Genomic DNA, 27,946 nt, shown 5'->3' on the forward strand with positions numbered 1-27,946 from the left:
CCTTAATATTGATAGCTTTTACAAATCATTTTTATCTACTAAGTAAACTTGTTAGTTTAATTCAAACAACTATGTCTGAAATACAGAAATGTTACTTTATTAATATTTTAGATTTATCTATAGGAAAATGAATTGATGGCAGTTTAAATAAACATAAGCATGTGCTTAATCTTTCGTGATCATCCTGGTTTTACTTGTCTCTTACAGAGAAAACAGAAATGAGAGGAATCTGGTTTAAATTGCAGTACAAAGAATTTAGATTAGACATAAAGAGTTTCCAGAAAATAAAGTACCAGATTTTGAAGAGATTTGTAAGTAATGTAATTGATTTTTTTGAGACTTAAGAAAAAGGGGGCTGTGTGGATAGAGGGTTATGGATTGCAAAGTGGTTCACGAACATTGCCCTTAGTAGAATAAAAAACCTAAAGGAAGAAAAATATTTGGGAATATGCAGATATAACCATATTCATGGATAGATACTTAAAAATAGTTGGATACTTTTTTGATTTTGTGTATACATTTGTACTGTAAATTTTCAACTAACAAGAAAACTATGTTGCAGGTGTCCTTTTCACAGGACGACTTCAATCTAGATGACTAGCAGAATATACTGAGAAATCACCCTCCTTCACTTTTTTTTTAAAACTCTTGTTCCTTGGAATAATATAAATAATGAAAAAGCCTTAGCAGTGTTAAGAATAAACAGAAAACTCATCTGAAACTAATATAATATTGTATGTTTTGTATATTTTAATAAAAATCTTAAAAACAAAACCAAAACCAAACTTATTTTTTCCCATTAAAAAAAACTACCCAGTAGTTTAAAAACAATGGAGCCAGACCATTGACGCAAAGAACAAGGTTTTTGAATGCCATTCTCTTCATTGTTTTAATGTAATTAAACACGGCAGTTAGCTGTGGCCAAAATTTAAGGTTATATTGCTATGCTTCTAACTATAGATATTCTGTCCTGGCTATATTTGAACAGAACTACTGTAGTATAGGCCAAATTCACCCTCAGTGCTAGTCAACTAAAAGAGCAAATATACCTTCCTGAGCACCAAATTTATAATCACACTCATGAATAGAGTTCAGTGTTCTTTCTGCTTGTCAGTCTGCAAGGATCATATTGGAATAATTTAGGACAGCTTTACTAAATTTATTAATGTAACTCTTGTTATGAGGATGGTGCTTAAGTTCTAAGATTCTGTACTTATAATGCAAAAGGCTTCTTTGTGATACAAGAGACAGGATTTTACTGGTAGTGTAATACAATAATACTTTGTCTTTTTAAACACTGTATATTTTTCTAAACATCTTTATAGCCAGAATTTATTTTGTTTTCACAATACCTCTGTGAAGTAGGTGTCCTAATCGTATAAATGAGGAAACTGAGACACAGAAAGTTTAACCAACTGCCAAAGTTTAACCAACATTGTTATAAATAAATCATCATTATTATTTCAATAGCTAACATTTACTAAGTGCTTACTATATACTAAGGACTGTTTTAAGCTTTTTACATGTATTATTATTAAGAGCTTGGGCTTTGGAGTCAGATCTTGATTTAATTTTGGCTCTTCCTCTTATCAGCTATTGACTTCGGGTAAGCTGCCTAACCTCTTCAAGCCTTGGTTTCCTCATTTGGAACATGGAAATGATAGTACCTACCTCATAGGGCAGTTGTATGGATTGAGAGATTCCAAATGAATCTGTGTCTGGCTTACAGTGAGGGTGTTAAAATCAGTTTGCTATTGAAAAATAGGGTATAAATAGATTGTATTTTGTATAATTTTTAGCTTCTTGATAATTTTCCTGGTAAAATCATTGTATTCTTGAGTATAAAATCACAGTTATATGATTCTACTATAAATACCTGTTTTATAGTAAAACATCCATGTTACAACAAGATTATAGATCCATATAGTGGCTATAACTACCTCCTCCCTTTATCTTCCAGTCACCTTTTGGTTCTAAGACTTTGATTAGTGGGAAGAAACTGAAGAGAGTTAAGAAGTCATGGAGAGTATCTATTGCATCTGTGTTCCAAAATCAGTGTCAGGACACCTGCAGGGCATTGAATTGTATACATTCCAAGAGTGCTATGGTATATCAGTTATTTGGAACTCAGAATGTACTTTCTTGGAGAAAGATTCCTTTTGAATGAGGCATATAAAGTCTTTTAGTTCCTGGTACAACTGACATGCTGGATATTTGCACTGAAAAACAATAAAAACAAGCAAAAACTTTACAATACTTTGGCAGTGCTAATAATCAAAGTAATTAAAAACAATAAAACTGAATATATGTTGATCCTCAGAAAGGTCTGGAGAGGATTCTGGGAAGATGGAGTAGGAGGCATCAGGATTCTGTCTCCCTACCTAGACAACAGTTGCACTGGCAGAATCTGGTATAATTATTCTGGAACTTTGGAGTTACTGAAGACTTGTAACTGCCAGGAGAAGGCTTGAATGTAAATTGTGATTAATCTCAGTCAGTTTCAATTCTTAGCACAGTGGCAGCTACCCATCCTCTACTCCCAGCCCTATGCAGCTTAGGCATAGCTTATGGGAGCCAGGGTAGGCAAAAAGACCCTCTTGTCCAAATAGCAGGGATCTGTGCTTGGATCACTGATTGGTGCTTTTGATAACCAGGGTATAGGCAAGAGGCAGGCAGCCATTGTTGTTGCACCTCCCTATTGTTGCAAGCTCCTCCCTCTCCAGCAGAAGTGACTTCCAGGATATTTTACTACCCTCTTTTGCCCCATTCATTGCACATTATTGAATATATTTAAAGCTACTTAAATTATATCTAAAGGAGGGTAAGAAGGCTACCACCCTCTTTTGCCTCATTCATTGCACATTATGGAATATATTTAATGTTACTTAAATTATATCTAAAAGAAGGTAAGATGGCCAATTTTATGTTCAATAAAAAAATGGAAAGAAAAAGGTCTGAAGATAGAACAGAATAAAAAGTTTTCAGAAATTCTAATGGAGGCTTAATATTTTCAAGAGCTTTATGGGTTGGTACACTGATTCTTTAATATGTTTCATTTCAAAACTTAAGATTTTTTTCTTGATACAAAGTTATATAGATAGATTACTCTCATTCTCATATATACTGTGATTAAACTAATTTCAGGATGGGAGTTGTGGCATGCTTATAAGTGGGATGAATAAAGAGGAAGAGAGATTTTCCTGAGGTAATTGGCCGAAATCTCTTAAAAGAGAGATGGATAAACAATATGTATTCATATAAGAGAAATGGATTATGGTACAATTAGATGGACAGTTTTACAAGCTAGAGACAAAGCGCGATGTGTGTTAAGCTTCTGGAGAAAAGAAGGGTGTGCTGAGGAAGAGGTACTAGGTAGCTGCCCATCCTAACGTGGGGTGTCACGACAGCTTATGAGGGGCATAGCAGACATGTGGCTAAACCACTGATTTTATATGTAGGTTGGAAATCTCAGAATTGAAATTTTTGATTGAGGGTGGGTTTGCGGTTTTGGAAATGTTCGTTTTGGAAATGTTCGTTTTGGATATCAATCATATCTGTTAACTCTAATAATACAGATTAAAATGAGGCAATTCACAAAACCCTTAACATAATGCCTGATATGGTATAGTTATTTAGTAAATGTCAGTGCCTTTGTTTGAGTTTGATTTTTTTCTGTGCTATAAAAAGTGAATAAATTGACCAGGAAATTTTCAAAACTGTATTAAAATCTCTTGAAACCCTAGATCGTAATTGATTGCTATAATTTATATTGTCTTGTAACTCTGTGGTATGCTTGTTCATAGGGTCTGTTTTCTGATGACTGACTCCTCTGTTTTGGTTCTTAGAGGGTCTTTTAGAATAGGAAGATACGGGTGGTGGGGGGAGGGTGATTCTAAAAAGAGTCAGCTCTTTGGGAAGAGTGATCGTGAGATTTAAAAGTGACTGGAGGTGGAGAATTAGCCAGCCACTGGCTTAAAAAGGATTTTGGAGCTCGAAAGGAATCTTGGAGGTGATTTGGTCTAACCTCTCATTTTATGGTTGAGGACATAAATATAGAGAAGTAGGTTGTCCAGTGTCATAGCTATAGTGGAGATGCCAGAATTAGTGACTTCTAAAGGTCTTAATATCCAAACATCATAGAACTCAGAGTATTGCATTTTTACTTTTTCTTTTGAAAAGGCAATCTTAATGATAATATTGATACATTGTATTAATTTTAAAAATATTTAATCAAATTTTTAGGTGTTTGAGTTTAAGTAGGTAATTGAACAGTGCTGCCAGAAGTCTCATAAGGAAAATTATTATTTTTAAAAAAGTAAATGTTCAACTTTTTTCTGCTATTTCTAGGTTATGTCATCAAACAAAAAAAAACATGGTATTTTGAAGTATGATTAAACTCCTGATGCTGCAGCAGAGGCTAAGAATATTAATGGCCAGATCTAGGTAAGTTGAAGTTTACCTTTAAAAAAATTATTAAGTCCCCAAATGATATTTTTAAACAAGAGGCTTTAATGTTTTCTTGAATGAAGTCATCTTGCCTCCTGATTTGCTGTCACCTCCCAGCCCCAGAGAATAAGGGACAGATGGCTTTAATGAATCTAAGACAGTGTTGACTAGTATAAAATATTCAGCCAACTTGTTGCGATATTGATTCTCCCAAACAGTAGCTACCTTTTGTTCTTGAACGTACCCTAGTTACTTTCCTAAGTTGCTCTCTTCACGGAGCATAGTAAGTCTATCTGTGTTTTTGCTGAGTTATGAACTTGGCGCTGTGAGCTCATGAGATCATATGGTTTCTCATCAACTGTTTACAGTATTAGTGCATATTATTAGGTCTTACATAACTCAGATGTGGTCTTCAAATATTAGTCTGGTGGTCATAAATGCAGAATATCTAGTATCTTGCCTTTCCCCTTGCCTAGGAATTTGTGGTTCAGGAAGAGGAGTCAGAGATGTGGATGAAAACTCCACATTAAAAAATGTCGTCTTCTTTGTTGGAAATTAACCACAACTGCTTGTTGTTTCAAGTGTTTCAGTCTCTCACTCATACTAAGCCTATTTTTCAACCTTACTGAGGCCTCCTCTTCCTTTTTGCCTCCATTTTCTCCCATTTTGCCAGCCCTCTTTTTTTCTGACCAGACCCGATGATCCATCATGTCAACTCCCGCCCTTCTACCCTTGTATTGCCAATATCTTTTAATCTTGTCCTCTTACTCTTTGACCCTGGGACATTTGAACTGTCTACCCTCTGGACCGCTGCGCACAGCTAGAAAAAATGGCATATCCTTATTTTCCAGCCTCTGTCGCACTCTCAGCACAGCCTGCTTAATAATCCTGCTGCCTTTCTTGAGTAGCTCCTCAGTGAATAACCCTGTCATTCTCCTCATTTTGCACACTTGTCTTCTATTTTACAAAGGAAATTAGAATAATAGATGTTAATTCATTTCATTTTCTCTTCTATATTCCACCCATCTTCATTTTCTTTCGTCTTTCCCCTGAGGATGACGCATCTCCTTCTCTGGTCAAACTTCTCAGTCTGGACCCTGGAATTCATCCTTAGTCTTCCTCTCTGTCTTGATCCATCATGTAACCCTTCTCTTTCTTGTATTTTTAAATCTTTCCTGACCTACTGATTACAAACCTGCATAAATCTATGTCATCTTAAAACAATGAACAGCTGAAGCATCATATTTTCTTTTGAAACCATGTCTATCCATACCCGAGCATTGTACTTTCACTTCTTCAGCTTGTTCTTGAAAGTGTACTTTCCATTCTCTGGGGGCTACTTACTTATCTTCTACTTGCTCACTACAGTTTGGCTTCTGCTTCTACCACTCTATGACTTTAAATACCACATGCATTCCAATATTTTTACTTTCTTCAAACCCATACTCATTTACTTAACTCTCTTTTGCATATTTCCATTTTATTTTTTTCTGAAATCTGAAATAACATGTCTAAAAGTGAACTAATTACCATCACTTCCATTTGATGACTACCAGTTTTTCCGATCTTAGGTAATGGAGCCAGTACCCTTCATGTGCCACACTGGAAACTGCCTCTGCCTTTCCTTATACCTGGCCAGCCACTCAGTGTTGCTGACGTGTCTTTGTAAATATTTTAAATTCATTTTTTTTCATCTTTATTCCTACTGGTTTTTGTTTTTTAACATATTTCTTCTTTCAATAATCTCTACCTGGTTTCTCTTCCTCTGAGCTAAACTCCCACTTAAGTTTGTGCTGCACATGAATATATTTAAAATGAAGTCCTGACCACCTCACTTTCCTGCTTAAAATTCTTCAGTGGCTTTCCATCATGTGTAGAATAAAATCCTTGGTATGACATACAAGGCTTTTGTGTCACAAGTTAGGCTTTTCATTAATTATTGTTATACTGAACTAAAACATTCCCTGTGGATAGAGTCCCCAAGTAGGTTGCCTTACCACGGGAAGTGCTGCCTTAGCAGGTTGCCTGTGAAGAAGGTGCAAGTGGAAGAATAATTTTTCTACTTATTTTGAGAAATCGTTTTAAAATATTCCTTTGAGGCATCATCTTTTGAGGCCAAAGCCACACTGTAGTACTCTTTTAACTCTTTATATTCATGAGGAGGTCAGCGGTGAGGATGGACATGTAATTTCAAGAAGACTTCTTAAATTTGTTTCTATCGATTATCCTTCTTTAATATAAAGTTTTAAAAATATTCTTTTGCCTTCTCATCCTATAATTTATTAAAATTTTATTTTTAAAAATTAAATATTATGTAGCATGTGCTATGTCAAGCAGTATGCTTAGTGCCCTAGAAAATTAAGAAAACAAGATTCCTATCTTCAGGAAGATCACAACGAAGTGGGTGGCGAGGCAGACGAATATTACAGAATGTGATAAATGCCATGATAGAGTCATGTCCACCTGACTGTTGGGGACACTGGAGGCAGGCTAGCTTTAAGTTGGTTGGAGTTGTTGTCCAGGAGACTGTATGGCTTGGCCCTGCTTGTGTTACAGCCTACCCTGTACTCTACTTGTACTAGGTGCCTCACTTTCTCCTGAATGCAGTGCAACTTTTCATGGCCTTTTCTTTGCACATACTCCGTAATCTGTCTCGAGTACTTATTTCTATTTTTGGCCTAGCACATTGTTTCTGCTCACCTTTTTAAGTACCAGCTCAAGCAGTGCTTCCTTGCCCTGCCTAACCCATAAGGTTAGTTGCTCTCTTCTCTGTGCCCACAGAACTGTTCTCATTCTAATACAAGGTTTATGATAATGTATTATCTGTTTACATCTCTATCTCTCCCTTTAGACTCGTGGCTCTTCCAAGTTATGTACTGTGACTTAATCATCTTTACACCATGATACTCAGTTGGCAGATAAAAGTAAAATATCCAAATGAGTCTTAATTAAGTTTTCTATTTTATTTATCACTTTTTTTTTGTTTATACACTGGTATACTTTTTTATCTTCTTACTACTCATACCTGTCAGACATCCTTTACGTGTGTTTAGTACAGTTCATTCAGCTCACAGGAGACTTAAAGCACCTATTATGTGCTAGGTGTTATGTGTTAAGTATGGGAAATGCAAAAATAAATAAGGTTCATCTCTGATGAGAAGGAGCTCTCGGTGGAGGAAAGAAGATAGATAAATAAACAGACAGTCTATCACAATTTCTTCTAAGTAAACTGTGTGAAAGATGCTATGATATGGGGAAGCCCAGGAGGGTTCTTTGGGCGGGATACATAAGAAGTATAACTTGCCCAGTTGATCGGAGTCAGAGAAGGCTTCCTGAAGGCACAGGGCTCTGGGTTGAATCTTGAGAAAGTCAAGAAGCAGAAGAGGAGCAGATAGATGGATGTGAGAGAATAAGATGCTCTGGGGAAACTGTAGTATGATTGGTTAGGGTTGAAGCAGAGAGGAGGAGGAGTTTAGTCTAGATCTGTAGCTAGGGACCAGATAGGAAGGACTTCATGTCATACTGACAAGTTTTGAATCTTTCCTGAAGGTAGTAAAGAGCCACTGAAGAATTTTAAGTTTTAGTCAGATTTATGTTTTTAATGTTTAGTAGCTTCTTGTGCTGCTTTCTTCTCCTTTTTTCAAATATTATCACATTCATTCTGATTCTTTGTTAGTGATATTTTGAACTCTTCTTTTGTTCATTTGGAGTGTTCTTGAACACTTAATGTCACCTATAACCTCTTCTCTGTAACCTTCTGTTGTAAAGAAGGATTAGATAGATATGTTGTATCAGTTTTGCCAAAATTCGCTCTAAGTTATTGCTTGAATTTTGAGTTGTTTTTCTCTGTTAATGAAATATTCCAAATTTGTTTTTGTGTCTTATTTACCAATGAACTCTTGTCTGGTATAGTACATAAAAAATACTACAATGAGTAATAAAAACAAAATACCTGCCAAGCCAGAAGTCTAGCATCCCTTTGGAAGTTTATTAAAAGAGGGACATGAAATTTCTGATAAGCCATAAAGGGTTAATTCCATGAGTATCTTTGTTTAAATAGTGTTATATATGAGACCTTAAATTGGTTTGTTTTTTAAGATGATTTTAAAATAGTTAGACCTTTGCAAACTAAATGGAAATTTGTGAAATATACCTCACAAAATTATTCTTGAGCAAAATTCACCAGCTAGGTGTGAAATCTAGCCCCAGCCATATCCATATACTTTTTGGGCTTAATTTTCCTCATCAAAATAATTTCAGGGCTTGTGTTAGATGATTTCTAAAATCTTTTTCTATTTTATGATTTTTGTGTTCTACATCTAATAATTTTTTCCAAATTATCTTTCATGTAGCACTCACATGGTCTTCTGAAAGAAGCCATGGGTAGCTGTTGTAGCTGTCCAGATAAAGACACTGTCCCAGATAACCATCGGAACAAGTTTAAGGTCAGTAAAACTGGTTGAGTTGTATCTCTCACTGCCTATTTGGATATTCTTTTACTTCACTTAATATATCTTGCTTTCTTACTTTTATCTCCAACCTTTTTGTTGCCCTTTTTGTCCACTCTGCCTTTTCTTGCTTTGACAAATGACGACAGTATTTTCTTACAGCGTGGAATCCTCTTTTACTTTCCCTTTGGTCCTCTATATTAGCTACACAGTTGGTATGACTTTCTTCAGAATGCCATTTTATAGGCTTTATGCCTGGATAATTTCTTAACTGGACTCTATCTTGAGTCATCTCCGTGATTCTCTTGCAGTTGACATCAAATTAATCTTTCTCTTTCATCATTCTGAAACTTCTGTAGTGTTCTGTTACCTAGAAGCTAAATGCTCCATTCCTTACTCATCCCCACAGCCATTTAGTATCTCTTGTAGTCTGACCCCAGTCTGCTATATATCATAGCCTCTGGGTCACACAAACTGAGGTGTAGGTCACAACCTGTTGCTTCATAGCTTTATGACCTTGGACAGGTTACATTATCACTCTTTGTTTCATTTTTGTAGATTGAGAAAATAGTATTACCTGCAGTTTAGGAGTGTTGTGAGAATTAAATGGAGAAAATACATCTCAAGTGCTTTGCCTAGTTTCAGGGGTATAGTAAATTCTCCTCAAGTGTTATCTATTCGTCATAGTCTCTGGCCATTTTCTGAAATTCAGTAGTGTAAGGCCTTCCCTTAACATGAACTCTGTGCCAGTCTTATCTTGGTCTCTCTGGAACATACCTTTTTTGTCTCTGCTGTAGCTCTGTATCTCAGGGATATTCCCTATAATTCCTGACCCACCAGCTCTCCCTCTTACCTTCATTTCCTACCTAATTGTACCCAAGACCCAGCTAAAGTCCCTTCTCTTCTTATGTGAAGGCTTCTCCAACAACCTTAGGCCACAGTTCTGCCTTTTGCAGCCTCCGTTGTACTCATTTGTCAATTAATCATATACTGTTTTGTGGTTTTGACTTTGTTTATATAACTTATCTCCCCAGTAGGAATGTGAGTTCCTTGCCTGTATGAACCGGATATTATACTGCTACGTAGTCCATGCCCTACACACACATTGATTGATGAATGAACTAACATAGAAGCCAGTAACTGAATCAGTCAGCAACAGTGTATTTTCCTGACAAATTAGTGAAAAATGTGTATGACTGTCAAGTGAGAGCATTAGTTTAGCACTGATTAAACTTTCTTTTTTAGGTCATTAATGTGGATGATGATGGGAATGAGTTAGGTTCTGGCATAATGGAACTTACAGACACAGAACTGATTTTATACACTCGCAAACGTGACTCAGTGAAATGGCACTACCTCTGCCTGCGACGCTATGGCTATGATTCGAACCTATTTTCTTTTGAAAGTGGTCGACGGTGTCAAACTGGACAAGGTAAGTAGGGTCTTTAATTTTTTTTCCTCCAAATATTGTCACATTTGAAATACTGTTCTACATACAGTGTTTAATATTTTACTTTCTCCTGATAGAAAAAAAATTAAATGCATTATTAAGAAAAGAGATACAGTAAACTGTGGTTTCATTTATCAAGCACATTCTCTATGGCCAGAATTTTGACTCATACTACTTTTAAGATTTTCAGTAAATGATTAGTCCCAGTAAATTGACTATGTATTTTTACTGTTGTAACTTGTTGGGGAAAGAACCTAAACTTTGTAGTCAAATGGTACATAGCTTGATTTTTTTGCTACCTACTACTTGAAGGTCCTTAGGCAGGTTATTTCTGTCGAGCATCAACTTTTTTTTCTATCAGAGGTAAATGGTAATTCCTACCTTACAGAATTATAATTATTAAACAGTAACAAAGCCAGGCCCTGTCAGATGGTAAAGGGTCCCCTCTGTAATGGTGAGTCAGGCGCCCCCTACTGTTAGCACAGTGAAGTATGCGTGCAGATTTTATTTTTGTCTGCCTTATTTTGGGCCTTTTTCCTTAGACAAATGAAAATTATTCTGTGAACTTTTTTGGGAGGGTCATTAATTTATCAGACATTTATTTAAAAGGCCTTTCTTATTACTGTTACACAGCATGATTATTTTACAATTTTGTTCTTTACAGGTACTCCTGTATCTTTTAAAGATGTGGTAATCACTGTTCCCTTCTGGTTTATATTTGTAGGAATCTTTGCCTTTAAGTGTGCCCGTGCAGAAGAATTATTTAACATGTTGCAAGAGATTATGCAAAATAATAGTATAAATGTGGTGGAAGAGCCAGTCGTTGAAAGGAGTAATCATCAGACAGAATTGGAAGTCCCCAGAACACCTCGAACACCTACAAGTAAGTACCCATTTTTCTTCTTGTATTTTGAATTTTAGCTGTAATTATTTTTAATATGTTAAATATACCATTAAATGTTACACATTAGCTAAGATGTGAATGGAAAATTGACATGGAGCAGGGTGCTGTTTGTGCTCTGGTTTCTGCTGTGTCTTGCCAGAAACACCTTCCTTTATTCTCTCAATGCAGATTGGATTCTCATTCATTTTTATTCTCTCCCATGTCCCTGTATCATGCTTTTTTTTTTTCTTCTTAAACCAATAAACAAAACTCAGCTCCAGGGTTTGCTGCTCAGAACTTACCTAATGGATATCCCCGATATCCCTCATTTGGAGATGCTTCATCCCATCCTTCAAGCAGACATCCTTCTGTGGGAAGTGCACGCCTGCCTTCAGTAGGTGAAGAATCTACACATCCTTTGCTTGTGGCTGAGGAACAAGTAAGCATGTGCTTGTCTATCAGGATAATGACTGTGTAGAGTTAAAGTGTGGAGTTGACGTTTTAGTCAGTTTGAATTTTAGATTTCACTGTATATATATATATATGACTTGTGTAGTGAAGAATCAGAGGAAATAGTATATATTTGCAGACATATGCTTAAACATGTACAGGTGTTGAAGGAAGCATTACAGTAGTTTATGGGTTCACAGGAAAGGTGCATCTACAGATGAAGACAAATAACTAATGGCTAATTCCCATTATAATAACTTTCAGTTGATTAAGAATTTATGCTGCTTCTTATATTACAGTTTATATAATTAGTGGACTACTAGCAGGAAAGTAGATTTTGTTGCCGATATTTTTATAGAGCTGTTTAATATTCCTGACTATTCTACTTTCATTTGAGGAAGAAAGTATTTGGTTAAACATTGGCTGTGTTTTAATTAGTTATGCTTATATTTTGTAAACCATATGGTCATTTATCATTAAGAGATTTTTGTCATTTTAAAATTTATTTCTTTGTTTTCTCTACCTTGTACACGAATTCTTATTTACTATAATTACATTTCCCTCAATTTTGTATTTTATTTTTGAGTTCTTCAAATTTTATGTGTAGCCTTCAAAATGTTTTTTATATTGTCCCCCAAAATAGCATTGAGCTTTTTATGATCATATTAGTGATTATTTCTTAGTAGGTGGTTTTTATTTTCTATCTATGCATTTTTTAGAACTTATTAAATCTAGTAGGATTTGTCTTATATCGTGAGGTCATCTGTAAATAGTGATAAATTTGTCTCTTCCTTTTTAATACTTGTTATTTCTTATTTCTGCATCATGTTTTAATGCATTCATGAGAATTTCTAGAAGCACATTAAAATGATAATCTCTGTTCCTGATTTTTTTTTTTTTTTTTTACAGAATGCTTCTCATGTTTCACTATAAGTATAATGTTGCCTGTTAGAGTAGTTTAATTCTTTTATCAAGTATAATGTTGCCTGTTAGAGTAGTTTAATTCTTTTATCAAGTTAGGAAGATATATTTCTATGTTCCTCTCCCCCGCTTTTTAATAGTAAAAACAGGTGCAAAAGCTTCGAAGTGAGAGTATTTTTAGAGAGAAAGTTAACAAAATTAACTGATATGGTCAGACTTTTTTTGTTTTTATTTTTTAAGCAAATTACTAATTCACTTTCCTGTTTTTCTTTAGGTACACACTTATGTCAACACTACAGGTGTGCAAGAAGAGCGGAAAAACTGCACAAATGTGCATGTCCCATTGGAGACGAGGATTTCTAATGCTGAAAGCAACACACCAAAAGAAGAACCAAGTAGTATTGAGGACAGGGACCCTCAGGTTTTTCTTGAACCCGAAGGAGTCAGATTTGTCTTAGGACCAACCCCTGTTCAAAAGCAATTAATGGAAAAAGAGAAACTAGAGAAACTTGGAAGAGATCAAGTCAGTGGAAGTGGTGCAAATAACACAGAATGGGACACTGGATATGACAGTGATGAACGAAGAGATGCACCCTCTGTTAACAAACTGGTGTATGAAAATATAAATGGGTTATCTATCCCTAGTGCCTCAGGGGTCAGGAGAGGTCGTCTGACATCCACCAGTACCTCAGATACCCAGAATATCAACAACTCAGCTCAGAGAAGAACTGCATTATTAAACTATGAAAATTTACCATCTTTGCCTCCTGTTTGGGAAGCCCGCAAGCTAAGTAGGGATGAAGATGACAGTTTAGGACCAAAGACCCCATCTCTAAATGGCTACCATAATAATCTAGATCCAATGCATAACTATGTAAATACAGAGAATGTAACAGTGCCAGCAAGTGCTCACAAGATAGAATATTCAAGGCGTCGGGACTGTACACCGACAGTCTTTAACTTTGATATCAGGCGCCCAAGTTTAGAACACAGGCAGCTCAATTATATACAGGTTGACTTGGAAGGTGGCAGTGACTCTGACAACCCTCAGACTCCAAAAACGCCTACCACTCCCCTTCCACAGACCCCTACCAGGCGCACAGAGCTGTATGCTGTGATAGACATCGAGAGAACTGCTGCTATGTCAAATTTGCAGAAAGCACTGCCACGAGATGATGGTACATCTAGGAAAACTAGACATAATAGTACTGATCTGCCCATGTGAGCCTGGAAAGCATTACATTGTTTGCACCTTTGGGAAGTTTTAAAAGAAGATGCAAGTGCTTCATTTTCATTTCTAAACACTAACTCCTTTTATAGACTGATAAAAATTTTTTTTAATATTTCACGTGCTTCTTTAAAGGGAATTAATGTAGAGCAGGTACTCATTAAAGAACACTAATTTCATTATATACTACTCATTACTGTACAGCAGCATTCCCATTTTCACAGTGCCTATTTAAAATGAGAGTCGAAGTGAGTGACATGCTGGTTGATTTTTATCAATATTCTGGACTTAAGCATATCATTCATGTCTAAGTCATGGTTGGCATTTAAAACATTTTATAAAGCCTCTTGATAGTGTGCATTACTAACAGATAACTCTAGGCTTTGAAAGTAATATTTGTAGATTCACTATTCATGGTATGTGGCATCCAGCATGTAACATGAGGAACCCTTTATTTCATTAATTGTAGGCTTTTTGACTTGAGCCAAAACATATGTAAAGGAAATAGAATTACCGCACCTTCTTATATACCAGTCAGTTCCTTTGCCTTCAGCGTTACTAGCAAGAGTCCTGTGTCCGTGAATATGGTTTGCTGTTGGTGTGTAGAAAGGCAGGAAAGAGACAAGATTTTCTGGTAATTCATCTCATGATGTCATTTGAAGGGCATGCCCAGATATCTTAATCAAAAGTACAATAGGCTCAAGAATCAGTCTCAGGTCACTTTATCCAAAAACATTTAAAAATCTGAACCATGATCTCTTGAAAATGTCTCTCCTATGGATTATTAACAATAACATTGTTTTCTGGAGGCATTTGTGCCATTAGTTTGCCATTTACCTTCAGTTTTTTCCTTTGGTGTTTGGGATGTCTTATATTGTTGTTTAATGTCTTCTTCAATTTAAAATGTTTGAGTTTGTATATAGTTTTGAAATTGGATTATGTGTTCATTGTTGTTTAGTTTGCATTTTTGTCAAATCGTGGTTTTGAAGGTTCATTTGGAACTTACTGTTATTCTATAACAGGGTTGCCCTTGTCCAGTATTTATTTATATGGTGTTTACTTTTCAAGTTGATAAAAGCATTCTCAGTTTTAAATTTTACTTGTGTCCATAGGTGATCTCTTTAGCCGCTGAGAAAAAAAAAAAAATAGAAGCTACTTTTAACATGCAAAGTTCCCTAAAGGTACTGTGTTTTCTCTGTGGGCACTCCCCCCAGCACTTTAGAAGTGATTCCCTCAATCACACGGCTGCAGTTGTACTTTGCCCACTGTAGTGCTCCTCAGCTCTGCTGTCCTTTTACTCATAGCTGGATCTTTGATTATGCTTTGATTTCAATAGAATGTTAAGATTGTTGCCAGCATAGCAGGTACAGTGGAAGTCTTGTAGCAATGAGATTGTGTCATAATTTAGCATTTAAAATGAATTGAAGCTTATAGAAACTGATGGGAGGTCATATGTCTAACTCTTGGAAAATCAAGAATGTTCTAGTTTCCCAAACACACTATAGAGAAGACATGAGAGGTAGTTTTGGAAAGAAGGTTAGGTAACCTTGCAAAATATTTTACCATTTTCTCTAAATGTGAGGAAGTTTGAGAATATGATCTGGATCTACCAGATATGACTAAGGTTAATTTAGCATGAAAAAGTTTCAGTCATATAGCATCCAACCTGTTCAATAAATAACTGATTACAGGACAGTGAATGGATTAGGAAAACAATAGAGTGGGACCATTATAAAGAAAATAAATTATTAAAGGTGTCTTTATCATTTTCAGTGCCATTGGTTTATATGCATAGCAGAATTTCTTTTTTTTTTTTCCTGTGAACTTGGTGCTTACTAAAGTGTTCACTGTTCTCTAAAAAGAGAGCAGTGGTACAGGCGTGCAGTTTCCATTTTTAATATATTGTTGCATTTATGTTTTCTTCTGAGTAGATTGTTAATCGTGCCAAATTTATGTGATGATTTTTATAATGTGGAATTGTGATGGAATTAGTACACATGGTTTTCTCTGAAATAAGCAGTCAAGACAGAATATTAACCTCCAAATGGAAGGGCTGACCTATTTATTCATTTTGGAGGTTGGATACTTTCTTTCTTTATCTTATCCTTTTCATTTTCTTTCCAGATTCTAATTAGCTTTTATATTAGGTAACTCCAGTATAATCATTGCAGTTTATGCTTTAAATATTGTGTGCTTTAAAAATGAGAATGGGACCAATTTGTCTGCTAAGAATTTGATTTTAGGTACTATGAGTATTACGAAGATATATACATACAACTGGTGTTAATTTCTAGATGTCTCTAGAAATCACCTGTGTTCCTATTTAATAAAAAGTAATGTAGTAGGATACTACTTGTCCTTTGCAGTAGTCTAGTAATGGGCATTAAGCTCTATTCCTGGAAGAACATACCTATTACTAGGTGCATTTTAGAAAGAGAGATTTTATTGAGATATAATTGTGGCCATATGTTTCAGATTTTCTGAGACGGACCTAATTTTAGACATTCTGTTCTGTTGATAGACCATGTGATCCCACTTTTTGGTTTTGGAAATATAACCATTGTTCATATGTTTTTTCACAAGTAGAATCCTCTTTTATCCATATAGAACATAACAGCTTTTATCCCAGACCAGGGTTGGAAACCGATATGGATATTACCTGTGTTTTTTCTTACTGTGTTTTTTTCCCAGTTTCATCTTCCTTTAAAAATGAAAATATGGTGCCTTCTCTCCCTCCAGGAAGATTGGCAAATAGTTCCTTTTATTTACTGCTGCTGTGGAGTGATGAGATATGCACTTTACTCTTGAAGACTCAGCAAAAAGCTTTTCACTTCCCAGTATATCCAGAATAGATCACATTCGGGACTTATGAAAATTTGCCAAGCAATCTTTGTTTTTATAGATATTGATATTGACCCCACAGTTCAATGTTACAAGTCAAGCTAGTGTTTATTACTCCCCCTACCCCCGCAAAAAAAAATCTGTGGCACAACATAAAAAAATGTACCTCAATATTGTTCTATTAAAAATGGGACAGGGGCCTTATGTTTTCATAATTTCCCAATAATGTGCCACCATATTTTTGCCTCAAGGTAAAGGTTTTAACAAGCTGAAAAGTACTTCCCACTTCCCCCTGTGCTATTCCTAATCCATAATTCCCAAGTGTTTTGTGCAATGTGTACTATGTGTGTATGTGTAAATATATATGTATATATGTATGTATATACATATATATATATCCTTAAAATAGATATACCATCAGAGACAACATTCAGAGGTAACTGATATATTGGCATCTCATTCATATTTCTGGTATGTGAGGTATATGGTACTAATTACCATTTCCCTGTTGTTTGCCAAATTTGAATAAAGGCATTGGTACGAAATTACAGAATGTATAGAAAATGTTTTTGGCTTGAAAAATTAATAACTGTTTTATGACATACCACGATATACTCTGCCCAAACCAGCACTGTATCTTTCTTCCTCTTTACATCCCCATTCACTATTCCTACTTCCTCATTTTTTGGGGGTGTAACACAATTCTTTTGTAGCATCATTACAATTGCAGTTCTATGACAATTAGACAATAATAGCATGGACATGAACTGGTATTAATAGTACAGTAGTCACCGGTGTGCCACATTTGCATTAGTAAATGCAAAATATACATTTTATAAAGGACAGATTTTGTGTTATGTTTTTATTTTCATTACATTGTATAATATTGTAAGATTATTGTATGTCCTAATTTGCATTATAAATGTTTTTTTCCTACATAAAGGCATAAATATAGCAACTTTGTATAAAGGTAGCTTATTAGATTTTTAATTTTTTTCTTTTATAAAAAATTGTCTAACAGTGGGACTACCATTGCCAAATTGTATATGAATTATAAATTTTTCCCCCTCTGGTTAATTTCTTTTATAAACATTCCATATTTCTCTAATAAAAGACATAAGCGATACTATACTATGCATAAATTGTATTTTAATGCTGTTTCACATCAGCATTTTAAATTTGGTTTGCATTTTTAACATTGGCAAAATTTACCACTGTTGATTAAAACCTTGTTGTATATGTTAACAACATCCTTTGCCCTCTGTCCCTCCCCACCATTTGTTCTCTATTTCTCCCTATCAGTGCCAACTTCATAACATTTTGTAGCATGGCAATAAAATATAACTTTTACACTGAGGCCAAGTGTGGCTTTTTGGAGGATGTGGAGATGGGAGGATTGCCCTCTAGTTGTTCTTTGCATATGACTTTTTGCCATATGAACCATGTTTCCAGGCGTGAGAAGTTATCTCATAATGATATAAACATGCTTTTAAGGACAAGTGTGAATGTGTTTTAAGCTTAATTTTTGTCATAACAAATAAGGACTAATTTTTTATCTTTGGAAAAGTCAGAGTTCTTGAAGTACTATCAAACCTTTGTTAACTGGAGTACTTAAAGAATAAGCTAATAATTGAATTTAGTTCAACAAGGGCTAAGCAACACATTTTAAAAATCATATTTATTTTAGACTATTAGTATACTGTTCTAGAAATTATATGTAAAATAATGGTGATTTAGGATCTTGCGATGCCTAACTATTGTCATTCTGGCATAAATTTCCATGACGAAGTACTCAAGTTGATACTGGAAGCTGAGCTGACTATATACACTGACCCTAAGCATTCATGAAAAACTACTTTGTTGAATAAAATCTGACCAGAGTTCTTATGGTTACTGTCCCCTTATTTCTGAAAGTAGATTGCAATAAAACCCCAATAAAAGTTTGGTTGGATACCTATTTAAAGTTTTACTGTATTTATATTTCACACATTTGAAACTTCCATTTCAAAGTGATCATATAAGGATTATGTCTCATCAAAGTGAAATGAAATTTTAAGTATTTGACAGACTCAGTTTTATCTGCGTGGTCATTCAAACTAGTAGTTCTGGGTCTTCAAACCTAATTTTAGTCACTGAGCGATACTACAAAGCCTATTTTGATATAACTAAAGATGGAGATCATTTAAACAAGGGGAAAGAAGTCCACAAATGATTGAGTGTTTACTATGTGCTAGACACCATGAGACACAATTGATTAAGATGTGGTAGAGACCAAATCTTGGAAAATTTGGGATTTCATTCTAGAATTTAAAAATTTCTTTGGATTATTTTTTCTTTGAATTCCTTTAAAGACAGTACCTGTTCGCATGTTCTTATTTAAGGAATGAACATGAACTAGGCCCTACGCTAGAAATGAAGATAGCAATCTTTGTCCTCAAAAAAAAAAAATTGTAGTTTAGAATAGCCCTTCTAATGGAAGTAATGCCCTTTCTCTCCCCACCCCCAGAGGACTAAGCCCTAAAACATAAATTGTATATGAAGAATTCTGATATCTTTAGAATGGAAATAGTTATATACTGTAGGAGAACTGACAAATTGTCACTCCAATTCATAGTACAAAATTGTCACTCCAATTCATAGTACAGTGTGATTAAGGCACACACACAAAGGAAGGCCACTTAACAGCCTGTGAATGGAGGTTTCAGAGAAAAGCCTGGAGGAGTTAATCCCTGAGGTGTTTGATGAGAGCCTTCAAAGATTAGAGAAGGGGAGAGGATATTTTAGGGAGAAGGAATAGCATGTGCAAAGACACGGGTATAGAAATTATGACGTTCAGTGGTGGCAAGGGGTTTCATGTGATGGGCATGAGGTACAAAGGCAGGGTGGGGAGATAGAGAAGGGAGAAATGAGAGTGATCAGTAGCTGTCAACTGCTAAGAGGTTTTTGTTTGAGATGAGAAAATTTGAAGGATGTTAAACATTGGAGAAATAATTTAGATTACTCTGACACCAACATGGAAGATATATTAGAGGACATCTTAATAAAGAAGGGAGACTGGTGAGGAAGCTCTTAAAGAAATGGAAGCGAAACTGGATAAATGCCTATTCAAAGGAGTGTTTAGGTTATTTATTGCTGTGCAATAAACCACCCTAAAACTTTGTGGCTTAAAGCATCATCATTTATTTCTCACACTGCTATAGATCAGTGTGGGCAGGCCCATTGGAACTCACCTCAAATCTCAAAACTAGTAAATGGAAGAGTTGAAGTCTAAACCTACACAGCCTGGTTCCAGAAGCTGGGTTAACCTGTGGGGTATGAGGGTGACACCAAAGGAGGTAGGAAAGGAGGAAGACAAAAACACATGCAATGAAGAAAGGACAAACTGCTGAGCATCCCTCATAGGGGTCTCCTGGCTGTCTCTGGCTTCATCTCTACTGGTGGCAGGGCTTGCCTCTCAGTCCTCATCCCAAAGGCCCTGGCTATGTTTCCTCCACTCCAAAGCCCAGCAAGGAGGGCGTGTATTGAATTTTAAAATGCTGTTTTTGAATGGACATTGACTGTCCAGAACAAGGACTTGTGAACTCTGATGGAGACAGAGTTCCTGCCAGAGGACTTATTTCTTTCTAGGTATGTGATTTTGCCCACAATAAAAACAGCAATTTTCAATATCATGCAGATATCTTAGCTTTTCATTACTGTGACCTCTCATTCTAGTGTGCGATTTGGGATATGCCTGTTGAAGGGTATTTCCTGAAGGAAGAGCAAATCTTCCCACAAAGAACACAAAACTTTGGTAGATTTCAAATAACAATTTGTCCAGTCTGAATATCCCTTTTCGTGAAGGGCCTTGGGAATAGTGTAAACCAGGCTAAGCAAACTTTTTCTGTAAAGATTATAAATATTTTAGGCTTTGGGGCTATACGAGCTGTCACAACTACTCAACTCTGCTATTGTCTAACTGTATTGTATTGCACAGTATAAAAATGAATGGGTACGCTTGTGTTCCAGCCAAGCTTTGTGGACACAAAATTATAAGTTTTATATAATTTTAATTCATGAAATAGTCTTAATTTTTTTCAACCGTTTAAAAAGTAAAAACCATTCTTTACTCTCCAGCCATACAAAAACAGGTGGCAGGTGAGATTCAACTCCTGATAGTTTGTCAACCCCTGGTGTAAACTAACCCTTTTAGAGTATATCTGGAAGGTAGAAACCATTAAAAATTGGAAACATCTATCAATGTTAATAATTGCCCAAAATTCAAAAGCTTGCTAATAGATCAGTTAGTCAAGGAGAAAAGGGAATCAGTAGATGTTAGAAAACGAATAGTTTTTTTTTTTTTAAGCACAAAAATTTTGCTTTTAACTGTTCTAAGGGGTCGACTCAGAGAAACTAGAAAACTGTTTTTGATAAACTGAAATGTTTGCGAGTGATCTTGATCTCTACGCAGACATTATATATTAGTCATCTCTACTACTTGGGGAAAGGGTTGATGAATGAAATGAAAAAAAACCTGAAAATGAGCAAGCATGACAAAGAAAGTAAATGTCTCCATCAGAGTTCACAAGTCCTTGTCCTGGACAGTCAACGTCCATTTAAAAACAGCATTTTAAAATTCAATAAAAGGAATGTAAGTCTTCCTTCGTAATACTCAATAAATAATATTTAAAATGAAAATAGCGATAAAATTATTTAGGAATGTGATAGTAAATAACCCTCCACAAGACAAAGCTAAAAACGTTGAGTGTCCCTGGGGAGAGGAAGTGATGCGGTTAGTGAATTGTTTTTCATTATTAGTATATAACACTTTAAACTGTGTACATGTGGTACCTAAAGGCAAATCTTTAACGATTAACAAAAACGTGCAAGCACTAACTACGTTACTATGGCAACTTCCTGGCGCAGCACCTCCGGCACTTCGGAGGTTCGACTCCCAATCCGCCCAGCCCTGCGCAATATGTCAGCCCTACCCGTCCAGGGCAGAGGGCACCCCAGAGGCGGGACGCGAGCCGAGGCCCCGCCCCTCCAGTGTGAGGGAGCTGCGTTTACGACCCGAGGGGCTCTACTCAAAATGGCACCCCCTTCCTTCCCCAACGGGAGGCGCTACGCCGTTGCACCGCTCCGGCAGAGGCTCCGCCCCCCACGGTAGAGCGTGTGGCGTCACTTCCGGCTTCTCTTCCCTCTGGTCCTGAGCGCGAGCCGTGAGGGAGTAGCGTTTGTGCCGAACTCCTGGGAACCATGGTGAGCCTGGCCCCGCTCGACCTGCCCAAGCCCTGCCATGCCCTGTCGTGGCTTCCGCCACGTTTTCCCTCTCTCCTCCTCCCAGTGCCGCAGGGTCCCTGTGTCTGTTCCCCGGGACCGCCGCACATGGTGCGAGCCGCGGCGTGAGGCCTGCTCCCGGCCCGCTGATGAAGCCTTCCATGTGGGGCAGGGGGAGGAGTGGGCCTCCAGGCCAGCGGCTTGTTCTGACACAGCCTCAACACAGCCCCAGAACTCCCAGGCTTGGGGCTCACCGCTAGCGAAGAAATTTCTAGTGCTTTGGGCGGGTCGGCGAGGCAAGCCCCGCCCTCTCTCAGGGCAGAGTTGGAGCGGCCTGGTGGAAGCTACGCCGCCGCGTTCTCTTATCGGCCTGTTGGTTGTCCCGTGGGTGGCCTACAGCGCCTGCCTGCCTGTCCTTGGATTAAAATCAACTTTAGTCTTGCCATCCTTAACAGTCATTCTCTTTAGTGTATAGTTTTTATTCCTGGAGGACTTGTAGATCTAAAAGGCAAGGTCGCGTTATACAGCTTATAGACGTTTCTTTTTCTGCCTTAAATGCCACCCTCCCCAATGATGGAGAGCTTCATTTGTTTGAAAAAGTACTTTATTCTGTAAATTAATTTTATGTTAGATATTACTTGTAAGTCTAATGGAAAGGCATCTGTGCATATGTGTTAAAGAATATTGGCATACAAACTGATTCTTGATTTTCCTTTTTAGGCATCCCTTTCCCTTGCACCTGTTAACATCTTCAAGGCTGGAGCTGATGAAGAGAGAGCAGAGACAGCTCGTCTGGTAAGCCTTGTTCTCCCTATTTTAAAAATACAATTGTACTTTTTCAGTTTTAAGACTAAAATTGATTTTGACAATCTCTGATTTTTTTTATTCCAGTCTTCTTTTATTGGTGCCATTGCTATTGGAGACTTGGTAAAGAGCACGTTGGGACCCAAGGGCATGGTAAGAAAACAGGGAATTTTTGTTTTGTTATTCTTTTAGAGCCCTTAGTGGAAATATATGTAGTAAATAACATTTTTTGATGCTTTTCAATCTTTAAAACAACTCTTAATTACACAGGTAAGATATGAATCTATTCTCCTTACTAAAAATCAAAACAGTACCTATATGGCTGAAGTCCCATTTGATCACCATCCCCAATCCCACTCCACTCTCCAGTGACAACCACTATTACCATTTGGATGTAAATCTCCCAGATTTCTTTGTTCACTTATGTAAATATATGTGTTTCTTGTGTATTGCATATTTTCTTATGTACTGGTAATATGTAGTTTTTTTGTAGCTTGCTTTGTTAAAATTCTTTTCATTGTAAATGGTGAACTTCTGTAAGAGTCAAATGATATTCGGCATCCTGATTATAGTTTGTATTTACGACTGTGTTGAGGAACACTTAGTTTTCATTGTTTTGGCTTTTACATTGTTGAAACAACCTTTTCATGTTTCCCTGTTCTTGTGTTTTTAGGGGTAGATACCAAGGTTTGCTTGTGGGGTATACACATTGAAAAATTTTAATGGATACTGTCAAATAGCCATTCCAGGGTATTTACACATTAACAGTATATGAGAGTACTGATTGACCCATGCATTCAAGATGCATTCATATCTTAACTGGAGCCAAATATATTCCTTTTAGGACAAAATTCTGTTAAGCAGTGGAAGAGATGCATCTCTTATGGTAACCAATGATGGTGCAACTATTCTAAAAAACATTGGTGTTGACAATCCAGCGGCTAAAGTTTTAGTTGGTGAGTCTAAAGATGATATATTCTGTTAATATTTTGAAACGTTTTTTAAATAAGTTATGTTGACTAATTATACTTTAGAGTAGCTGTTCAGTTTTTAATTGATTATTGTCACTTTAAAATAAAGGCTTCTGGAGTGCCATGTAATTATTGATAGTAAAACTATTGCATTTCAGACCAAAAAAATGCCAAAGAATTTGTCAAGTGAGGAAACCTAAATGAGTGAGATTTAGATTGATGGGTATGTTTGTAGAATTCAGTAAGCTACAGAGAAGCAATTTAAAAGGCGGAATAAACTATAAGTGAGTTAATTACATTTTTTTCTAGATATGTCAAGGGTTCAGGATGATGAAGTTGGTGATGGCACTACCTCTGTTACTGTTTTAGCAGCAGAATTACTAAGGGTAAGACTATCTGAGCAACTTTAACCTTATTTTATTGTTTTTTGTTTTTGTGGTTTTAAGTATTAGAAGTAAGTCTTTGCTTCCTACATCTTTGCTCTTGACAAGTGTTTTCCGCTGTTTCTTAATAGGAAGCAGAATCTTTAATTGCAAAAAAGATACATCCACAGACCATCATCGCAGGTTGGAGAGAAGCCACCAAGGCGGCAAGACAGGCTCTCTTGAATTCTGCAGTTGATCATGGGTTGGTATACCAAAATACTACTGTTTTAAACATTTAACATTCTTTCCAAAATACACTCAGTGCACAACGTCTAAAGAACAGCCATATCCAAACATCATCCTGCTGTCTTATCCTGCCCCAACAGAAAGACCCCACATTACCTTCCAGAGGTAGCCACTAAAATTAAAGTTTGGGTTTCCAGTTTTTGTTTATAGATTCACAGTAAACAAAAATAATATCAATGTGTAGAGGATTTTTTAGCCCCTTCAGTGTAGTTGAATAACAAGCACATTTCCGGGTGTCAGTATTTTGTACAATGTTTTTAATTGAGGTATGCATTTGATTATATTACTGCGGTATAGTTTACCTGTCTATAGTTGGAGATTTGTGTTTTGACAATTTTTAGCTTTATAGTATGACAAACTTGTTACTCCAAAAAATGTATCAAGTATTGCTGGGTCCAAAGCTATGCGTGTGTTCTAAGGTGTTTTTATTTACATTATAAATAATTCTCCAGAAAAAGTTTATTAATTCACACTTCCACTAGCTATATAACAGTACCTGTTTCTCCATGTTCTAGACAACATTTGGTATTCTTTGTGTGCTTGTGTTTTTTTAGTAGTTTGCCATTTTGGTGGGGGAAAATAGTATAATTTGGATTTCTTGCTTACTGATGAGGTTTAATTTCATGTGAGCTCTGACTGGTCGAGGTGGAATTATGTATATTGACAGATGAGTATGAATAAATTTTGAAAAGTAAAATAGAGTTGACATCCTTGAAAAGCATTTTGAGAATAAAGAAGCAAATTTATACATTTTAAGAAAGTCATGAGTTTTTTTGTTTGGTTTTTTTTTTTAGCTCCGATGAAGTTAAATTCCGTCAAGATTTAATGAATATTGCAGGAACAACATTATCCTCGAAACTTCTTACTCATCACAAAGATCACTTTACTAAGTTAGCTGTAGAAGCTGTTCTCAGACTGAAAGGCTCTGGTAATCTAGAGGCAATTCACGTCATCAAGAAGCTAGGAGGAAGTCTGGCAGATTCCTATTTAGATGAAGGTATGTGTATATGTTGAATATAAGGGGGCAAAGCTTTGATGGGATGTTGAGGGCTAAATACTGAGTGAATCCTGTTTTTAGTCAGGACTACTGACACTTAACAAAGCTTGTCTTTAAGGACAAAAATTATATTGTGACCGTTTTTGTCATTTTAATTCATTTTTTATATTGAGTGTGCTTCATTTTCTTATACCACCCTGGCGTTTCTTTGATAATATTTAGGTTACTTTCTACCTTAAAAATATTTGCAGTCTCTAGAGAAATTATAGTCGTTTGGGTTTTTTGTTTTGTTTTGTTTTTACTAGAGGTCAGCTATTTTCAATGGTCTGGGTTAAGTCAAATCATTTAGTTGGCAGGTGTTGAGGGTATAGTTCTTAAATAGTGGTGACTCTTAGTTAACTACTGTTTCCCTAGTACTGGTATATTTTGGTCATAAAGTAGGGATTTTCCAAGTACCTTTACATTGTATTTACAAAATAGCCTATAGAAAGTGGTGTAGGCATTCTCTTCTGTAGAGAAGGGAAAAAAGGAATAAATCGTACTTTACAGTTTCCACTTTGCCAATGAGAGTCTAGGTTTTGCTGCCCATCATTTGTGTCAAGGGAGTGACAGTTCTGAAAATACTCTTGGTAGAATTTGTATGCAAGGACTGTGTAGAAATTTCTAATAGGGGCTGGTGTTAGGGAAAGATAATTAAAATAAGGATAGGTACGATTTTTGAACGTCTGTTTTGTGCCAGGCATTCTAATAGGGATTTTACTTAAAATCTCATTCCTTGTGATACTGGCCCACTGAATGAGAATTTGGTTCAGCTTAATAGAGCAGAAAAGCCAAAATGATAATGGCTTAATAAGATAAAAGGTACCTGCTTATCTAAAGCTGGAGAGAAAGGCAATACTGTGTCCCTGTGATAGTTCTAAATCAGCCCTAGGCTGGTAATTAATATCTCTTCCACTGGTTATAGTCCTATTTTATGGATGAGTAACTAAGGTTGGATAATTTGTCAAATAGGCTGTATGCAGCAGGGGTATGATTGGGGCCAGGTTTGTCTGATTCCATTGTCCATGGATTTTTCATTTTATCACAAGCCTCCGTTTTTCTAAAAGTTCAGTAATACCTCCATGTATCTGAATCTTCACAGCTTCTTTTCTCCTGTGTTGTTTTTAAGCTAATGGAAGTGGACTTAATATTTTTATACTGCAACCTATATGTATACCTGTGTATGTAGTATACTGTATAGCTGAAATAAAAGTTTCAAAATACTGTGTTTGTTCTTAATTGTTCTGTGCACTCATTTTCTATTTTGTATATATATTTTTAAATGACCCGCTAAATTGATTTTTATGATTACTATGAAAGCGGAATAAAAGGGTCTAGGAGCTTGGTGAATTGTAAATGCATTCTTTGAAAGTAATTTGATAACTCAGACAACTTTGTAAGATGTATTAACTCAGCCTTGAAGCATTTAATAAATACTACCCTTATGTCGTAGGCTTTCTTTTGGACAAAAAAATTGGAGTAAATCAACCAAAGCGAATTGAAAATGCTAAAATTCTTATCGCAAATACTGGTATGGATACAGACAAAATAAAGGTATGTTTATATTTCTTGGAACTCTAATTGCTAGCTGTTATAAACTGAGGCCAGGAATCAATTGCACTAAAAAGCTTGGAATATATAAATATAAACATTTTTTGGTGTATTTACATAAAAGTGTTTAAATACAGAGTAATGAAAGTGGTACAATTTTTATGCTTGCTTCTGTCTTAGATATTTGGTTCCCGGGTAAGAGTTGATTCTACAGCAAAAGTTGCCGAAATAGAACATGCAGAAAAGGAAAAAATGAAGGAAAAAGTTGAACGTATTCTCAAGCATGGGATAAATTGCTTTATTAACAGGTCTGTGTGTGCTCTTGCCAACAATATTTGTTAACGACCTAAGAAAGAATTTTTTTTCTAAAAAGGCTTATGGAAATACCTTATATTGAATTAGTGACTTATTTAGGAGCTGCTGTTTGTTCCAAATGTAAATATAATTGTACAGCAAGGCATTTGCATTACAATGATTTAGTGATATTTTATGTTGTTATACTTTACTGCACCTTTTTATGCTTTACCAAACTGTTAAAACAGTAAATTTTCTGACTTGGCAGTTAATAGTTTTGGCTATAGTATACATATATTTGGATGAGAGTTAATTTCATATTAAATGATGGGAGTTTGAAGTAACAAAAAGCTAAAAGAATAGACATGAAACAAGAGTGAAGAGTTGAAAAGTATTAAGAGTTTTAAGGCTTTCGTTTGTATGAAAAAATATGCGTAAACCTTTCCCTTGTATTCTATATTGTTAGTACTTAAGGCTTTTATGGATTGTTTTGAATGGTGAAAATAAAAACATTTCAGTCAAAGAATAGACTGTAGTTGAATTTAAAAGATAATGTTGATGAAGAATAATTGTTTTAGGCCAGATGTTTTGTGGGCTTTTTTAAAGTAAGTTTCTAAATTCTATGTGATCTGTGAATCTGATAAGTCACATTTTTCCTAGCAATGCATTATTATAATTATAAAAAATTGGGGG

At 35.9% G+C, this 27,946-nt stretch overlaps 2 protein-coding genes across 9 annotated transcripts in view; both read left to right on the plus strand.

The window, feature by feature from the left end:
- Window positions 1-18,554, plus strand: part of FRS2 (fibroblast growth factor receptor substrate 2) — an 89,678-nt gene extending 71,124 nt beyond the window's left edge. For 5 of the 8 annotated variants that reach the window (XM_023520726.1, XM_023520735.1, XM_023520731.1 and 2 more), the window contains 6 exons: window positions 4,348-4,443; window positions 8,799-8,891; window positions 10,140-10,326; window positions 11,069-11,227; window positions 11,503-11,666; window positions 12,873-18,554. In XM_023520726.1, coding sequence (XP_023376494.1) covers window positions 8,826-8,891; window positions 10,140-10,326; window positions 11,069-11,227; window positions 11,503-11,666; window positions 12,873-13,823 — 1,527 coding nt within the window. In that variant the 5' untranslated portion in view covers window positions 4,348-4,443; window positions 8,799-8,825 and the 3' untranslated portion in view covers window positions 13,824-18,554. Of the gene's footprint in view, window positions 1-168; window positions 312-4,347; window positions 4,444-6,017; window positions 6,112-8,798; window positions 8,892-10,139; window positions 10,327-11,068; window positions 11,228-11,502; window positions 11,667-12,872 lie in introns of those variants that run through there. The other 3 variants (XM_023520742.1, XM_023520736.1, XM_011374061.2) reach the window with 3 other exon arrangements.
- A 3,200-nt stretch (window positions 18,555-21,754) lies between these two features.
- The window catches only part of CCT2 (chaperonin containing TCP1 subunit 2), an 18,770-nt gene continuing 12,578 nt past the window's right edge, over window positions 21,755-27,946 (plus strand). Inside the window, exons 1-9 of the mRNA XM_011374092.2 lie at window positions 21,755-21,908; window positions 22,647-22,721; window positions 22,818-22,883; window positions 23,575-23,686; window positions 24,011-24,087; window positions 24,216-24,328; window positions 25,167-25,369; window positions 26,862-26,962; window positions 27,140-27,267. Of these exons, the coding sequence (XP_011372394.1) occupies window positions 21,906-21,908; window positions 22,647-22,721; window positions 22,818-22,883; window positions 23,575-23,686; window positions 24,011-24,087; window positions 24,216-24,328; window positions 25,167-25,369; window positions 26,862-26,962; window positions 27,140-27,267 (878 nt within the window). The 5' untranslated portion in view covers window positions 21,755-21,905. The remainder of the gene's footprint in view (window positions 21,909-22,646; window positions 22,722-22,817; window positions 22,884-23,574; window positions 23,687-24,010; window positions 24,088-24,215; window positions 24,329-25,166; window positions 25,370-26,861; window positions 26,963-27,139; window positions 27,268-27,946) is intronic.

The sequence above is a fragment of the Pteropus vampyrus genome, unplaced genomic scaffold, assembly GCF_000151845.1.
Source record: "Pteropus vampyrus isolate Shadow unplaced genomic scaffold, Pvam_2.0 Scaffold9, whole genome shotgun sequence".
Taxonomy (NCBI): Eukaryota; Metazoa; Chordata; class Mammalia; order Chiroptera; family Pteropodidae; genus Pteropus; species Pteropus vampyrus.